Source organism: Synchiropus splendidus, chromosome 9 (genome assembly GCF_027744825.2).
Source record: "Synchiropus splendidus isolate RoL2022-P1 chromosome 9, RoL_Sspl_1.0, whole genome shotgun sequence".
In the NCBI taxonomy this organism is placed as follows: domain Eukaryota; kingdom Metazoa; phylum Chordata; class Actinopteri; order Syngnathiformes; family Callionymidae; genus Synchiropus; species Synchiropus splendidus.
The window spans coordinates 23,684,067-23,699,929 of record NC_071342.1 but is presented as its reverse complement, the minus strand read 5'-3'; the positions used below and the strand labels follow the sequence as shown (position 1 = coordinate 23,699,929).

General features: G+C 44.5%; 1 protein-coding gene across 2 annotated transcripts in view; it reads left to right on the top strand.

The window, feature by feature from the left end:
• The first annotated feature begins 2,592 nt into the window (after nucleotides 1-2,592).
• hectd2 (HECT domain containing 2) overlaps nucleotides 2,593-15,863 on the top strand; it is a 29,926-nt gene continuing 16,655 nt past the window's right edge. Inside the window, exons 1-14 of one of the 2 annotated variants that reach the window (XM_053875205.1) lie at nucleotides 2,593-2,973; nucleotides 6,690-6,828; nucleotides 10,604-10,742; nucleotides 10,819-10,921; nucleotides 11,010-11,099; nucleotides 11,567-11,631; nucleotides 12,687-12,732; nucleotides 13,069-13,178; nucleotides 13,753-13,901; nucleotides 13,984-14,107; nucleotides 14,291-14,387; nucleotides 14,823-14,930; nucleotides 15,197-15,329; nucleotides 15,678-15,766. In XM_053875205.1, the coding sequence (XP_053731180.1) occupies nucleotides 2,899-2,973; nucleotides 6,690-6,828; nucleotides 10,604-10,742; nucleotides 10,819-10,921; nucleotides 11,010-11,099; nucleotides 11,567-11,631; nucleotides 12,687-12,732; nucleotides 13,069-13,178; nucleotides 13,753-13,901; nucleotides 13,984-14,107; nucleotides 14,291-14,387; nucleotides 14,823-14,930; nucleotides 15,197-15,329; nucleotides 15,678-15,766 (1,467 nt within the window). In that variant the 5' untranslated portion in view covers nucleotides 2,593-2,898. Of the gene's footprint in view, nucleotides 2,974-6,689; nucleotides 6,829-10,603; nucleotides 10,743-10,818; nucleotides 10,922-11,009; nucleotides 11,100-11,566; nucleotides 11,632-12,686; nucleotides 12,733-13,068; nucleotides 13,179-13,752; nucleotides 13,902-13,983; nucleotides 14,108-14,287; nucleotides 14,388-14,822; nucleotides 14,931-15,196; nucleotides 15,330-15,677; nucleotides 15,767-15,863 lie in introns of both variants that reach the window. The other variant, XM_053875204.1, reaches the window with a different exon arrangement.

Here is a 15,863-nt window from a genome sequence, read left to right as displayed (position 1 = left end):
AATGATCCTTCTAAGATTGGTGATGACCAAGGTCATTGTATTTACCGAAAATTAACTATCCTTCCTTTTTGTTTTCATAAAGAAGCATTTGGGGATCATTTAAAGTCGAATTGTTTTGGCTCGGCTGGTTTCACGACAGCTGTCGGCCAGGTGCGGCATGTCACGTGACGTCACTCGTGTTGACGCCCTGACGACGGTGACTAGCGCGGTGGTGGGAGTTGGGCAAAAGCCTCATTTCCCCAAACTTCACGCATGGTGTGTTTTTACATGGAGTCTTTTGTTGAGGTTTTTTTTGCTGACTATTTTTGTGACCCATTTCAATCTCCAATACCGGATATTCAAGGGGAAAAAAAACAAAGAACCAAAACTAATAAAAGCCAAACTGAACCTAAGCATTTTTCAAAAGCAGAAACTCATTAAAACTAGCTGACCCACTCTATAAACTCATTAAAACTAGCTGACCCACTCTATAAACTCATTAAAACTAACTGAATTTGAAGGACAAAAGCTATGTCCGGGTCACAGGGTGCCAAAATATAGTGGAAGACAACGGGACGAAACATGAATCTCCTTTTCTAATGACTTAATCCCTCCAAAAGAGGGACCTGCTGCGTCCAACCTAATCTGATGATAGCTGGTGTTTCAGTCATGTCTCATGTGAAGACGAATGCTGGTCTGAAAGCCTGCTGGTCCAGACAGGCTGTCCAAAAAGAGCAGTCCGGTGCACTGGGTGCCGTCAGAGTTTCCAGTGTTTCAGCCTTAAACTGGGAAGAAAACCCATGCAGACTGTCATTAAGAGAATGTTTTCCCAGAGACCTGCACCACCCAGGCGGATTTGAGGAGACCAGGCTTGGTATGATCTCAGCCTGAGCCACCGCAGAAGCAGGCGCACACACCCACACATGCAGCCGAGTGCACGGCGGCGTCCTGTCATGCACTTCCCTTAAGTGCCGTATGATCGTCAACTAAGGTTTTGTCAGAGCTAATTCTGTACTGGAGTTCCAAATCTGCCCTGTGTTGTGTGACCGGGGAGTCAAGACCAAATGATGATGACCATTTTTGCTTCTGTCAAAAGAAAAGCCTCAGCTCATGTGAGAGGAACAGCGTTGAAACGTTCAAACACAGGAGGTTCGGGGGATGGATTTTCCTTATTCACCTTGTGGTGTGGTAGTCAGGACCAAACCAACCGAGACCAAACTGGAGGGTATGAAGACTGAGACAAGACCGAGACATTTCCAGACCAAGACAAGACCAGGACATTTGGAGGTCGAGGCCAAGACAACACCAAGTGAGAGCTTAGAGAGCTGTCTCACTTCAAAACTTTACTGACACTCATAGACCATCAAAGTTTAGGTTGAAAAGTGGGCGGTAAACTATACGTAGAACCAAACAAATTTGCTTCAAAATCTTTTATGAAGCAAGTTGAGGCAAAGAATGTAGAAGATTTGTCTGGAAATTCCCCAAACTACAATAAAATCATACAAAAGAAATTGTGATGAAATCGAAACAGTGATGCAAAATAAGTAAATAAATCATTATGTATTTTAGCCATATTGCCGACCCCTTTCTGGAGACATGTTTAAACACAACATTTCATTTATTTTATTTATTAATAACATGCTACAGCAGCAGCTACATTTTTTCACAAGTTAAAAGGGATTTTCTACAGGACTTTGGACTAAGCACGACTGCGAGGTTCCTTTGATGGTGAGCCTCGGGATTTTTTTAATAAATGACGTGCGCCGCGGCATATCTTTTTGCCTGGTTGATGGTTAATTCCAGACACGTCCAGCTGGGAGGAGACCAAGGTGTCGACCCAGGTCCAGGTGGAGAGATTGTATCTCTATCGTCTGCTTTGGTTCACATCAACACATGCAGCTCTCCCACTGCCAAGGTGAAAATAGTTGGATATTGGCAGCGGCGTCCTCTTCCGTGTCCCCATTAGGCTTCACTGATGGAGGACACACTCTCACAGGCAGCGCTAATGCTACGAGCCGCCATCAGTTAGGGACCATCAACAAATTCTAAAGCCTCTAAATAAAGCTGGCAGAGCAGCCTGTCAGACACCAGCGGCTTCTACCAGAGACCTGAAACATTGAGTTTCTCATCTCTGCACTTCTACGCTGGCGGAGCGTCTCGGGATCCCCCAGTCGGAGCTGGTGGATGTCGCTCAGGCGAAGGGTGTTAGGCGTGACCTCCTGAAGCTGCTGCCCCGCGACCCGGCCACGGATATGCTGGTGATGATGAATGGATGGATGGATGGTGGTTAACGATTTCTGTACCCTTTCTTTCGAAATATTTTATATTGCTTATAAATTAAGCAAAAACAAAAATAAGACGAAGCAAAAAAAAAGACAAAATGGAAAGCGTGGTGCTTGGGTTTCACAGTGTGACTCTCACTTTCAAAGTAATATCATGGCGTCCCTACAAGTCTAGAAAAGTTGGTTATGTTTTTTAACGTAAGACTGTGTTTTGGCTTCATTGCATCGTCAGTTATCACACTTTTATTTTATTTGTTTCCAAACGTTCCACTTCCTGTTCTTCTCGGTACCTTGTTCAGTGCGCGCGTGTGCGCCGAGTCCCCCCCCCCCTCAGCCTCTCCAACATGGCGGCGGCCCCAGCCTCCTCCTCGGCCGACGTCGCAGCAGCTGCTGAAACTTGTGGAGACGAAGAGTCGAAGTGACGCTCTGAAACCCTCAAACTTTGACTGACTCGATCTTGACGATAGGAAACTCAGAGCTCGAGCGGGAGCTTTGGCCAAGTAACGGGACGTGCGCGTGCTCACCTGTGGCTCTGCGATGTGACGGCTGTGGACTGGAGAGGACGCCGAGGACCCGCGGACAAACATGAGCAGCGCTGGGATCCACACACCTCCAGCTCAGTGAAGCAGGACCGAGGATGGATGGAGAAAGCTCTGCTGTGGACCGGGAGAGGGAGAGGCTCCCCCCCATTTACACCAGCTCTGCTCCCGCTGTAAGTAGGACTTCTGCTACCATTTGAAAAAACCGTTTTAACCTGTCTATCTGCATATACGGTAATACTGGCCATTTACACACACACACCTTCTCTCTCTTTTGCTGTCCTTGACTTGACTTCGACCTCAGCTGTTTGTGTTTTGATTTTGTTTTGAGCGAATTGAAGACGTTTACGACTGTGTTTTTCAATACACCAGCCAAAATCATGTACTTAATTTTTAAGCTATTAACATGGTGCTATTTAAATGATAATATATATATATATATATATATATATATATATATATATATATATATATATATATATATATATATATAATATGCGAAATTGGTCCAAAATTGATCATTACATTTATAGGATTATGTGAGATGTTATTTGTGTTTGTGTAGACTAATATTTCAACTAAAGTTACGCAGGGAACTTAATATTTATTTTATTTTATTTTTTTTTGGAATGATCTATTTAACCCTGAAAAAAATAAGAGGCTTTGCGTTCAATATAATTGACATTTTCTTCATTTTATTACTACCTACAATATTTCACCCCAAAAACTAAGAAAAAAAATCACCATCCAGCCGACACCGGCGTGTGACAGTTGTGGAGAGTGTGGTGGACTTTGGTTCACCATCGTAGTTTGAAAGTGATTTTGAATCCAGGGAACCTTTGATCATGACACTGGTCGACTCTGAGTCTCTGGATCCCTGTTTCTTTGATGAGATGGAGTGGTCCTCATAGGTTCCTTGGTTCACATCAACACATGCAGCTCTCCCGCTGCCAAGGTGAAAACAGTTGGATATTGGCGGCGGCGGCGGCGGCATCCTCTTCCGCGTCCCCATTAGGCTTCACTGATGGAGGACACACTCTCACAGGCAGCGCTAATGCTACGAGCCGCCATCAGTTAGGGACCATCAACGAATTCTAAAGCCTCAAAGTCTGAGTGACATCTTCAATAAGGCCATGGAAAACAAGCATTTTAGGAGAGAGAATTGTGACAAGGTTTTTCATCACACAAGACAAAGGACTGACAGTTTGGATCATGATTTGGAGAATAGAATCTGACTCCATTATCATTTCTTCACCTGATGGTTTCTAATGTTTCTTCAGTAGCATCTAGGAAATGTGTCCAGACTGCTCCATAGTTCAAGTCAACTGTTCAGAGACATGAGATACAGCAGACAGACGGCTCCATTTAACCCCTAAATAAAGCTGGCAGAGCAGCCTGTCAGACACCAGCGGCTTCTACCAGAGACCTGAAACATTTTTCTCATCTCTGCACTGAGTTCGCTCTTCTCTTGATCAACAAATCATGATGTTGGAGACAAACTCCACTCATAAGTTTCATCATAAAACAGTTTCAAGACAGACTGCAGTGTCCAACACATGGAAGAGAAGGAACATGGATTCATCCTGATCATTGTCGTTATCGCTGAAATGACAACATTTATCGTGATAACTTTTTTTGTCCATATCACCCGTCCCTATTAGACATTCAGAGGAACTTTAGGAGGACTGTGAAGGTTGTACTGTACAATGTACGGCGTGAAACTCCTCATCAGAGGAGACTCGTGCCCACCCACCCATCAAAGAGTCCTGGGGAGGACTCTGCAATAAACCTGGCAGCAGTGGAAAACCTTTTCTTTTTCTCACTGTCACTTATGCTCCATCATTGATTGAGTGGTGAATGAGTGAGAGCAAGCCCAAATGCTTTTATTCACCTTTGTGATGATGTTGTCATTTCTCAATACTCGAGTGAAAAATAGAAACATTGATATCATGGTAGAATAAGCAGGTTATATGAGTCACATAGTTATAGGTGTCATGACTATGAAGCAAATTTGGGACTGAAATATGCGAGTGTATCCGGGAAAATACAAAGTTGGATGTGATATTTTGAGTCCTGATCTGCGACAACAGAGCCTTTGTCACGAACCAGTGTAAATCCTCCATCAGTTCTTCACATTGGAAAAAGTGGGTCGTCCCTTCTCTTCCAGAACCACGTCAACCACAGTGCAGGGCTCGGCTTATGTAACCCGCGTCTGTGAAAGTGTTTGCAGTAGTTTCCGTATGGTCTGGTCGTGTAGCGCTCCAGGTCCAGCTCATTCCCTTTGTGTCAGGGAGCAGGAATGTGCCGACCCGAGGCTTTGCTGACCCATAAACAAGCCGGTCTGCACTCAAGTAACGTCTTTGGTCACGAAATGTCATAAAAACTCTCGTCTTTCTGAGCCGCGCTTTCGCTGAGACGTTTGTCAGACGAGTCTCTTCAGGAAGTTCTGACTTAGGGTTGGCTCGAGAGGCGTTGGTGTCCTGGCCAGCAGCAGAAACTTGCATCTACTAAATGTAGTTTGTTGTGAAACCAAACAGAATTTGTAGAGTCAAACAGAATTTCTTGTGACGGAACGATCCAAAATCCCTGGTTTACCTGGGCTGTTGTTAAGTGACTGTTGGAGCATAGTTTTTTGGCTAATGGGAATCTTCTTTTTCGCTTTTTTGGCACACACAGAATTCTCAAAATGTCAAGTGGTTACAAAACCGAGTTTGGAAAAAGCTGTACTGTGCTTTTGTACTGACCACTGCCACCAGAATGATCAGAGCCCCTCAGGAATGGAAGAGTTCATGCTTCCAAATTGTTCTTGGCTGCGTCAGTACTTGGGTCTGGACTGTCCTGTGGGTCCGGGGTTTCACTGTCCGTCATGGTCAATCTCTTCTGTCCTCTTCAGCTTTGGTAGGGATTTCCTCTGACCAGCATGAGGCTGGGGCGGCCCGTGATTATCTGTGGGGGGCAGAGTTTTTGTGTGTGAGGAAACTGTTAGGGATGACATCATGCTGGTCTGTGCCATGTGACAGAGCAAAGGACTGCAGGGTCAAAAGTCAACAGTGGGAGAAAATAATGTGTCTCTTCTACCTGCTGCAGGGGTTCGGTACATGAACCTGAGAGGGAAAGTTATTGTGTGTGTGTGGGTGAGTCTGGTTCATCCTCACTGGTAGGGACCAAAACACTATCCCTGTGAGGACCTCATGCCAATATGGGGGACCATTTGGCCGGAATCCACAAATCCAAGCCTCAATTTAAGGATGAAAAAGTCAAAAATAACTGGTCATTATATTTAGGTTCCAGTTTGGTTCAGAGTCCTGGTTCAGGTGAGCCATGTGTTTTGGATGGTTAGGTTTAGGGGGAGAGGCTGGGGATAGGGTGATGGCAACGAGAGGTCCTCACAAGAATAGCGGAACCGAAGTGTGTGTGTAGCTGTCAGGAGCGTCTGCTGTGCATCTGTTGTTTCCTCCTCTCCTCTCTTCACTTCTGATCCTTCTGTTAGCGACCCGTCCTCGTGCTCTCCTTCCTGTCTTTTCTTCTCTCCTCTCTCATCTTTGAGCTGCTATTTTTTCTCCAAACTTCTCTCCCATGGGTGTCACCTGACCCCTTAACCAGATCAGCACCCCTCCCTGCAGTTATTCCTGACTCAGCGATTTCTCCTTCTTTCCATCCTGTCATCAGCCTCCACATATGTCCTACACCTGCTAACAGGGCACTTCAGTCAGAGCTGTCCCGGCTTGGTCGATTGATTAAGGCCCTTCAGAGGGTTAAAGTCAATGAACTGTCTTTGTGGTCTGTCCTGTTTCACTTGTAAGCCGTAGCTTGCTTCTTCTACTGGAGGAGTCAGTGAATGTACAACCAGTCAGTCATCTGTTTCAGCTGTGTGATTTTCCTGCTCCAGGGTTTTGGACGTGGACCCAAGCAGCCATTTCTGGGAACCTTCATTTCCACAGTAAACCAGAGGAGGGACCCAGCTGCAGGACGGGCCTGCCCTGGAGGAATGTCGGGCATCATCAGCAGCACCTTCGGCTTCAGACACGGTGGGTTTCTGTAGTGCCGCTGCGTGACACCACTCTCTGTTGTGTCAATAGGGGTTTTACTAGCTCTCTGTCAGTTAGCACTGAAAGCCCTGACCCTCAAGTGACTTGAGTCATGTTTTTGTGAGGCTCAAGTCAAGTCGTAGCTTTGCTCAAGCCAGACTCAAGTCAAGTCATGAAATTGTAATGAGCTGGACGACAACTTTCTTAGAGTGCTGAGCTTTAATTCGCAAAAATGTTTCAATGTACAAGTGCACAAAACAATAGATAACAATACAACAATAACTATTATATAGGCCTTCTACTTGGATATGGCTCAAATCCGTACATTTGAAAAAATAATGCAGAATATGGTTGTAATAATTCTCTCAATAACGAAGAAAGCAGTAACTTGACAAGTCATCGCATGCAAGTCCAAGTCAAGTCTCAAGTCATGAATATCAAGTCAAAGTCAAGTCATTTACCATTGCGTGTCACAAGTCCCTGATCTATTGACTTAAGTCAGACTTCCCACTTCTGATTCAAATATTTACCTGAGAACACTTTTCTGTGTAGCATCATTTTCTTTACAGTTGGTCCTGCCTCGCGACACAGACGACTTTAGAAACCGTTAGGACTTGTGTGCACGAGGGGTGAACCGATCGATCGGCCGGCCAATTTATCGGTGCAGATATGGGCTTTTATGACGGGTCTGTCAGGTTATAAGGCAACATTCCGCTATTTCACGAGTGAAGTTAACATAGTTGGTTTAAATCTGTTCATTGCAAAGGGAAGAAAACACCTTTATTTTATGTTATTCCCCCTGCCTTGTTTATTGTTTATTTATTTGCTTTAAGTTTTCTAAAAGTGACTTTTGTGTGTGATTGTTGAGGAGGAAAAAAGTAAGAAAAAAACAATCTGCAAAAATTGGTATGGGACTGTTGGGACTTTAAAGAAAATCGCCAATCGCTATCGGCCCAGGTAATGGTGATCGGTGCACTCCTCGTGCTCCCATTACATCAGTCTTGTAACCAACTGGTCTGTTGCAAAGATGGACTCATCAGAAAGTGTTGTCTGGACTGGACAGAGTGGCTTTGAATTGCTCAACAGAGGCCACATTGTTGATTTAGCGCACAAACGTAACGCTGCTTCCTGTTCAGGCCCTTCCAGACTGGCCCAAGTTCCCGCAGCCAGTGCTGCCTTCACCAGCCTGCTTTGTCGCCGCGGCTACCGCTGCCAGAATAATTACCACAAATGAAAACCAGATGAAAGCAGAACATTCAGCACACATTTAAGAGCAGGCAGCGCTTCCTGTCGAGCAGTGTAGTCGCCCAACTAGTTTCCTCTCCCCTCCACTGTCACCGACGCCTCTGTGGCTCAGGTTCCACTCCGTTTTGTTGTTTCTCTTTGTGACAAGAGAGAGTCAGTAAATGACACGCACAGAAGACTCGTGCCGTGGATGGTTTCACAGAAAGAGGGAGGACTGTTCTGGTTTTCCCAGTGTGGTGACGGCTTATTCCCTCTGGGTCGAGCTGTTTGCTGAGCATCCGACTCCCTCCAGACCTTATTCATGACTTTCTGCTCTGGTTTAGACTTTTTCATGACTCGTGCTAATGAACAAGCCGCTGCTTTCCATCCCCGAGACGTTTCCACCGCACGCAGCGGATTGATGCCAACTGCTGCTGACTCACCACTAGTCATTTGCAGTGGCACGTCACCTCTGACTGATTACAAAGTCGTCATGACGACCGCTCCATGACTTCATCAATTCCTTTCACCTCCACTTGTTGAAGAGCAGCTAATCTCCAAATCCGACTTCCCTGACTCAAATGTTGCAGCGAGTCCCTCATCATCATTAGGCTTGACATTTACATTTGGCTTCTTGATCTAATCCAGGGGTCACTGACCTTTCAGCAACAGCCTACTCCAAGGTCACCGTGTGACCTGAACGGCTGCCAGGCACGCTTCTGACCTCACCACATGATAGTCCTCTCAAATACTTGTCTCATTGCTGAGTTTTCACCAATTGTCGAACAAAACACAATAAAATAGGGCTGGGATTAAAAAAAAAATCTAGAGAATTTGTCATTAATTAATCTCAATTAATTGCAGTTCAATGGTATCGGAATATTTGGCACAAGATGCCACATTTTTCAATTTGAATGAATGTGGTATATTACTGAATCAAAGCCATACATACATTTAAACAACAAAATATTGTTTGACAAGAGCACAATAAATCACCATGGTGGCTATATTCAAGTTTTATATCACCTGATTTAAACTAAAGCTCTTTTAATGTCTTGAAAATATTTGTCTTAAAGTGAAACTTGCCCCCCATAAGTCCAAGTAAAATATTCCTCCATGTTTGTTGTTGTTGTTCTCATCCTAGCTGCCACGTGTCTTGTGCACCAGTGGGATCAGTGGAGCAGGAACTGCTGCACTGACAAAGGTTCCCTGTTGTCTGGAGAGCAAACTGTTCAATGAAATGAAATTAAGTGCTTAAATATTTTAACGCGTTTGTTTGTTGTAATTGTAATTATTGTAATTAACTCGTGGAACTCCCACCACTAATAATAAGAAGGTTAATACATGAAAATTAGGATTATCTTTCTTCTGCTTTGTTCTCTGTGCAGTTTAGAGGAAGGAGTCCGTCTTGTGAATCAATATTCTTGCTCTGTCGTCAGTAGCTGTCTTTAGCTCAGGCTGTTCTGCTGCTCTCCTCTTGTCACCCACTTTGCACCTGGATACTTCTGTGGTCACCGTGGTGACGGAGACAAAAGCACCTAATTATAAAGGTGGAGAGATAAGGTGGTGTTGTTGATGCTGTTGCTCTGCTGCTGCTGGAAGGTCTCGTGTTTAAATGGTTTCACCATTGATCAGTGTGAAGACACTGAGGCTTGGTTTGCAATTTGGACCCTTACGATTTGGGTTTTGCATTCAAGCATCTATTTATTACTATTATTGTTATTGTTGTTGTTATTTTATTATTGTTGTTGTTGTTGTTGATAATGATGATAATAATAATAATAATTGTGTGGTGGTTGATGCAATAGCTAAATGTGGCTTTTTATATAAGTTGGGCACAAAGAATTAGATAAGTAAAATTATTTTTTAATTATTATTTATTTTATGATTAGAATTCATTAAATGTGAATGAGATTGTTTGGCTCCTGAAGTAGCACCCAGGTGCCTTGGTCCTCTGCTTTTTACAATATTTACAAGCAACATGTGTGTTTTGGACAAGTGTGATTCTACTTTAGTTGCGGATGATTCAACTGTTTGTTTTGCCTCACGCGACTTATTTGAGTGAAGAGACACTTCAGTCAGAACTGCCACTGGATTGGTGAAAATTGAATCTTGCAAAAACCAAATGTATTGCAGTCACATCACAGCATGCATCAGCCATGCCTGTCCGTTAACAGGTTCAAGATGCACATTTGCTTGGCGTCTGACTTGATAGAAGGTTAGTGTCTGTGCTACCAGCTTGTCCAGTTTTAGTCTCTAATGATTGATAGCATTATTTTTACTGTGTCATGTTGGTTGGGGACCCCAGGAAGAGTAGCTGCTTCTTGCTGGCATCGATTGTTTTTCTGGAGCTTGTACCTGGATCTACCCTGCAGTGTTGAACATGGACTTGATATAGCAGATCTAAATCTTCAATGGGCTGAAAAGTCACGTGTATAAAATGTAGAACAAATGTATTTCATGCATTACTTTGGAATTCATAATTCTCTGAAACACTTGTTTATGCAGTGTTGAGATTGAAATGTCAGAGGTGAATCATTTTCATCCTCAGGGAGGGAACTTCCTCCCATCTGCAGCGACGTCCGTCAGAAACACAGGATCTCCATCGACACTCTACCTCCAGAAGTCAAAGCGCCCTTCCCGTTGGACCCTGTCATCCCACTGCGCACAAAGACGATCAGAGAGTTCCAGTGAGTCCGTCTGACGACTGCTCAGCTTCACTCCCAGGGTCTTGCCTGATACTCGCGCTCATGTGTGTGTTGCCAGGGACGACGTGGAGCGTGCCATCCACTCTGGTGACTGGAGGGAGGTGAGGGACTTCTACCTCACCACCTTCGACTCCTTCATAGAAATCAATGCCGCCTTCAAGGTACAGTTGTTTTAGGATCACCCACCGTCAAGACGCTGCCGGTCAGACTGAAAATGACTTTCTTCTGTTGTTCTCTGACACCGCACAGCGAGAGGCCAACGGAATTTTCAACACGACAGAAGACTCAGGAGTCAACGCCAAGTTTGTCAACACTGTTTACGACGCACTGCTAAGCACGGTGAGGATTCATGTGTGTCACTTTTCCATCGACATCAACGGTTGCCACTGCAGGTCTGTCTCCTCTCTCCTCCCACGGCATGCGTCCTATTGTCAGTCACAGCATTTGAACAGTCGGTTATCAAAATATGTTTGCGAAGATGAACAAAGGTAAAATGAAAAAAAAAAACAATGTAATAAGCAGGGTCTTACTAAGTCATTCGGTTTAATAAGAAAATATTCATCATCATCATTGGACTAAAGTAAAGTGAAATTATAATATTGAAGTATTTTTCCTTTGCTTTTGTATTGAATTTGTTAAATGTTAAAGGGACTTGTTGGACACCCTGCCTCGCTCGTCCTGACTCCTGGCCGTCACAGCTATGTTATGGTCTGGATCAGGGTCAGCAGGGACACCCCACTCTTGTTGGTCCTTCCAGTATGTTTGTACGAATTATGTTTTCAATGGTGTGTGCGTATGTGTTGCAGCCTCAGGACATCCAGAAGTCAGTGCTGAAGGGGATTATCAACAGTCTGCTGAGGGAGTGGAAGGGGTGAGGACCTTGTTTACCACATGTTTACCACTTCTAACACCTGACGTATATTTTCACTCCTCCTGCTCTTCCAAATCAATCACATCTAAACTGGCCCTCCAACATTTGCTGATGGTTCTGCTTTTACCATTCACTCATTCTTTTACAATTCCTTCAGTTCTCCTCCATCTTCACTGGAGAGCTGGAGATCCTTCAGGAAGAGTCTCATCTTCCTTTCAGGAGCTCACAATCAGCTCAGCCATATGACATTCAGCTGTAAATTTAAAAGTGGGAATTGACTGAGCCAACATCACCTCTTCATCTGGAAAATGCAGCCATAATAACCAGTGCAGGTGATGTTGCAGGAGGGGAGTAAGCACTAAGGCACCACCAAAATATAAACTGTAATGTGTCCCTCATGTGGCTTCATCATCTATCGCCTGCTAAGTGACACTTTCAGTTCCCAGGAAAACATACTTGAAGAGGACCAAACCTAGAGAGTCTCTTTGAAAATAATATTGGACCGATATTGAACACATCAGCATGTGTCTGTTTACCCCAAATTCGCTAGAATTTACATTCGAAATGTGCATAGCCTGCACTGCTGTGATTGGTCAGTCAGATGCCTTCAGCCACAGCAGCCATTAGAAATGATCACGGTTGCATGGAGAGAGTAGTCTGACTGAGCCACCAAGTCCCATTCCAGCGGCCTCTCCCGGTTTACATGCAGTGGAGTGATAAACCAAATTATTAAGTAACCTCACCTCCGTGACAAGGGGTGGCGTCGTGAGCCCTTCAGTCCTTCCTGTCCAACTGTCATAGAATAACAGCAGGAGACGAACCACAGGTCCAGAATCAGAGCTTCGGGGAGATGGTTGTGCGCCAGCGTCACCATCGTGGGCCGAGGCCCTGGCTTCAGTCCTCCTGCTGGGCTCCTCTTCTACCTTCTTAATGCTGCTCATTTATTTGGCAACCATTTTTGTGCGACACTTTATGTTGGAAGATGAATTTTGTTGAAGTAAACACCCAAGCCGGCGTATCATCCATGCAATATATTTGTGTTTTCCTCCTCCTAGGCCGAGAACTAAAGACGACCTGCGAGCATACTTCATCCTTATTCAGGTGAGTTTGGGAAAGACATGCACGTGTGTGTTCACAGAAGGTCCATAAGAGGATCCAGTTTTATATTTTTGCTCTCATTCTCTGTTCTAGCTCTCTGTGAGTCAGTGAGAACTTCTATCTAACATTTCATGAACACCCAATCCCTGAAAGATTCCATCTAGTTCATGTATTTTGTATAATCCTCTCACCCTACAGTATTATATTCCTATTATTATGAATAATGACATTAATGTCACTGTCTCAGAGTTGGTCGCCTTGCTTTTGCGTACAGTAGCTGCCTCTTCTTGTTCTTTAGCTAACCTAACCTGATGTTTTGACTCGTGCGTGTGTTTCCAGAGCCCGCAGTACTCCAACACCAGCACCTACGTGATCTACGCTCACCTGCTCAGGCAGATTGCAGCCTTGTCGGAGGCCGACCACCATTTCTTGGTCCACTGGCTCAAAAAGTGAGTGATTTCAAACATTTTTATTGCATTAAAAAAAAGCTACGACCATTTCAAATAAATAATATATACCTATCTATATCAGGGTCTCAAGGTGACCCTATGCTATGAGGACCTCTAGCTCCAGATATATGAGAAAGTTGGCCTCAAAGATCATTGTTTTACTAATTGTTGTTAGCGTCACGTGGTGCTAACTGTGTGTCTGTGAGACGCCATCATCAGTGTGATAGAGGGCGGCTGGTTATTTAATCCATATCCAGTTCTGTTTTCCTCAACTGGGCTCTCTGTATGCTGCAGGCAGTCACAAGCCACTTGGCCCCCGAATATAACTGACTGAAGGTCTTATTGCACATGAACAGGTGTATTTACAAAGTGTCGCTAATACACTTTATAACACAAATATTTAGAGAATAAACCATGTTGCCTTTGGGATAAATGTTTATCGACTGAAACTGAGGCAGGTGCTTCCGTGAGTGGTGATTTTCGTTTTTGCCATAATCCCCCATCTTACCTATCAGGCTCATATATTTAAGCCATAAGTCATGTGTTGCTCTTCTGTGTGGTGTGTGTTTTCAAGACTGTCGGCGAGGCGCTTCAGGCAGCTGGTCGAGCGGCTCCTGCAGTTCATCTCCACTCGGCTGTTTCCTGCAGAGCCAGAGGAGCTTCCTCCACTCAGCAAATGTTCCTGGTGGATCCCGTCTGCAACCAAAGTCCTGAGCCTCTTCAGTGCGTGACACAGATTTCTGTTGGCGACTGGGTTCCTGGAAGATCTGCAGAACCTTCACTTGAGCTTTGGTCCTTCTGACAGATGCTGCCAACAGCGTGTCAAACCCCGCCATTATTCCTTTCACCGACTTCTACAACATCACGCTGGAACACATTGACTTCATGGAGGAGTATCGGACCTGGCAGAACCATGGCAACTCAAACAGGTCATTTTTCACTTTCACGTTTTTCCAGAATTTCAGGCCATGATTCGTTCTGTTTCCTTGATCATTCCATCACCACAGCTGTACATTTACTTTCCCCTGTGATTGTTTTATTCTGCTCTTTGCCGATTTGAGGTGCTCATGCTCCAAGTCACCTGACCTATGTGCCCCGTGTTTCTGCAGCAGGTTTTCCTTCTGCCAGTTTCCCTTCATCTTGTCCACGGTGGTGAAGAAAGCAATAATCCAGAAAGACTCTGAGCAACAGATGATCAGTCAGGCTCGGGTGAGACTCATCAGACACAGAACACAGGAAAGCTTATCTCAGGCTGCAGACACTAAACAAATGAAGTTACAAGCCAACCAGTCCTTCAGTTCTTTCATTGGTTTTTGCTCTGGAAATGGTTTTACTATGGTAACACGTATTCTCAGTAAGAGTACTGAACTATTTTAAGAGGAAGTTCAGTAATATCCTTTCAAGTCAAATAACTTGGAGGCGTAGATAATATGAGCTTCCAATATCTTCCCTGCACTTTTTGTACTTGGAGGTAACATGTGGAAAGTGCTTAGTAAGTGAACAATAATCAGTTACAAAGTATTTTGTTTTGAAATCTGTCTGTTTGATGGAGCAAGTATTGAGCTTCAGCAGCAAACACTTACAACTGAATGACAATAACAATGAAGTATAAGATGTTATAAGAGGTTTTTTTTTTCCCTGCAGCAAAGTCTGGTCAGCAAAGTGTCTCGGCGGCAGAGAGTGGACATGAACTTGCTCTTCCTCAACATCAAAGTTCGACGTGCACAACTTCTAGGAGACTCGCTGGATGAGGTCAGTCACCACTAGTCGCTGCTGTTGATTCTGATGCATGTGTTCTGGTGTCAGGAAATAAACCCAAAAAAGTATTGTGAGTGGGTATGAAAATGTTTTGTTTTTTTTATTTACCAATAAGATTTAATAGTAGATTAATGTATGTTAGCTGAACAATAGTTTTAGAAAATTCCAGAAACACTGTCAGTGTTAATACAGTTCTGTGAATTCAGAGTTGAGCCATGATGTGTTGATGATCAGTAAAGTGCAAAACCCTCCTCTTGCAGTTGACCAGGAAGCGATGTGACCTGAAGAAGAAGCTCAGAGTGACGTTCGTTGGGGAGGCTGGGCTAGACATGGGCGGACTGACCAAGGAGTGGTTCCTGCTGCTCGTCCGCCAGATCTTTCACGCAGACTACGGTGAGACCTCCTGCCTGCACCAGTGTTTAGCTATGTTATTATGACCCTAGACTGTCTGTTGGTGAGAAGAACTGAAGTATTTTAAAGTGATTTGTGTTGAGTCATGGAGACTGGGATGGCGGCCGGGTCTGGTGCCACATGATGTGCTCTGAAGGTTCCTTAAGCCTTAAGATGCAAATGTACAGCGAGGTCTCAGTACTTACTACCGGCTCTTCTGCAGTCGAGATCTAGTCTGAATGGACTGTAATCTCTGTCCTGCACAGTGAGCCTTATTGTGTCCCAACACAGGTTGAGTTGTGTCATGAAGCTCCCTTGATTCTGGACCAGTAAACCTGTTGTCTCCTCCAGGAATGTTCACCTACATGAAGGACTCCCGCTGCCACTGGTTCAGCAGTTGGAAGTGTGACAACTACTCAGAGTTCCAGTTGATCGGGACTGTATCCTTCACTCCTTCCTGTTCGTGTCCAAAGCAAGGGGGAGACAGAAGCTCATGACCCCGGGTTCATCAATGCTGAGAGGAGAAACATATTGCAG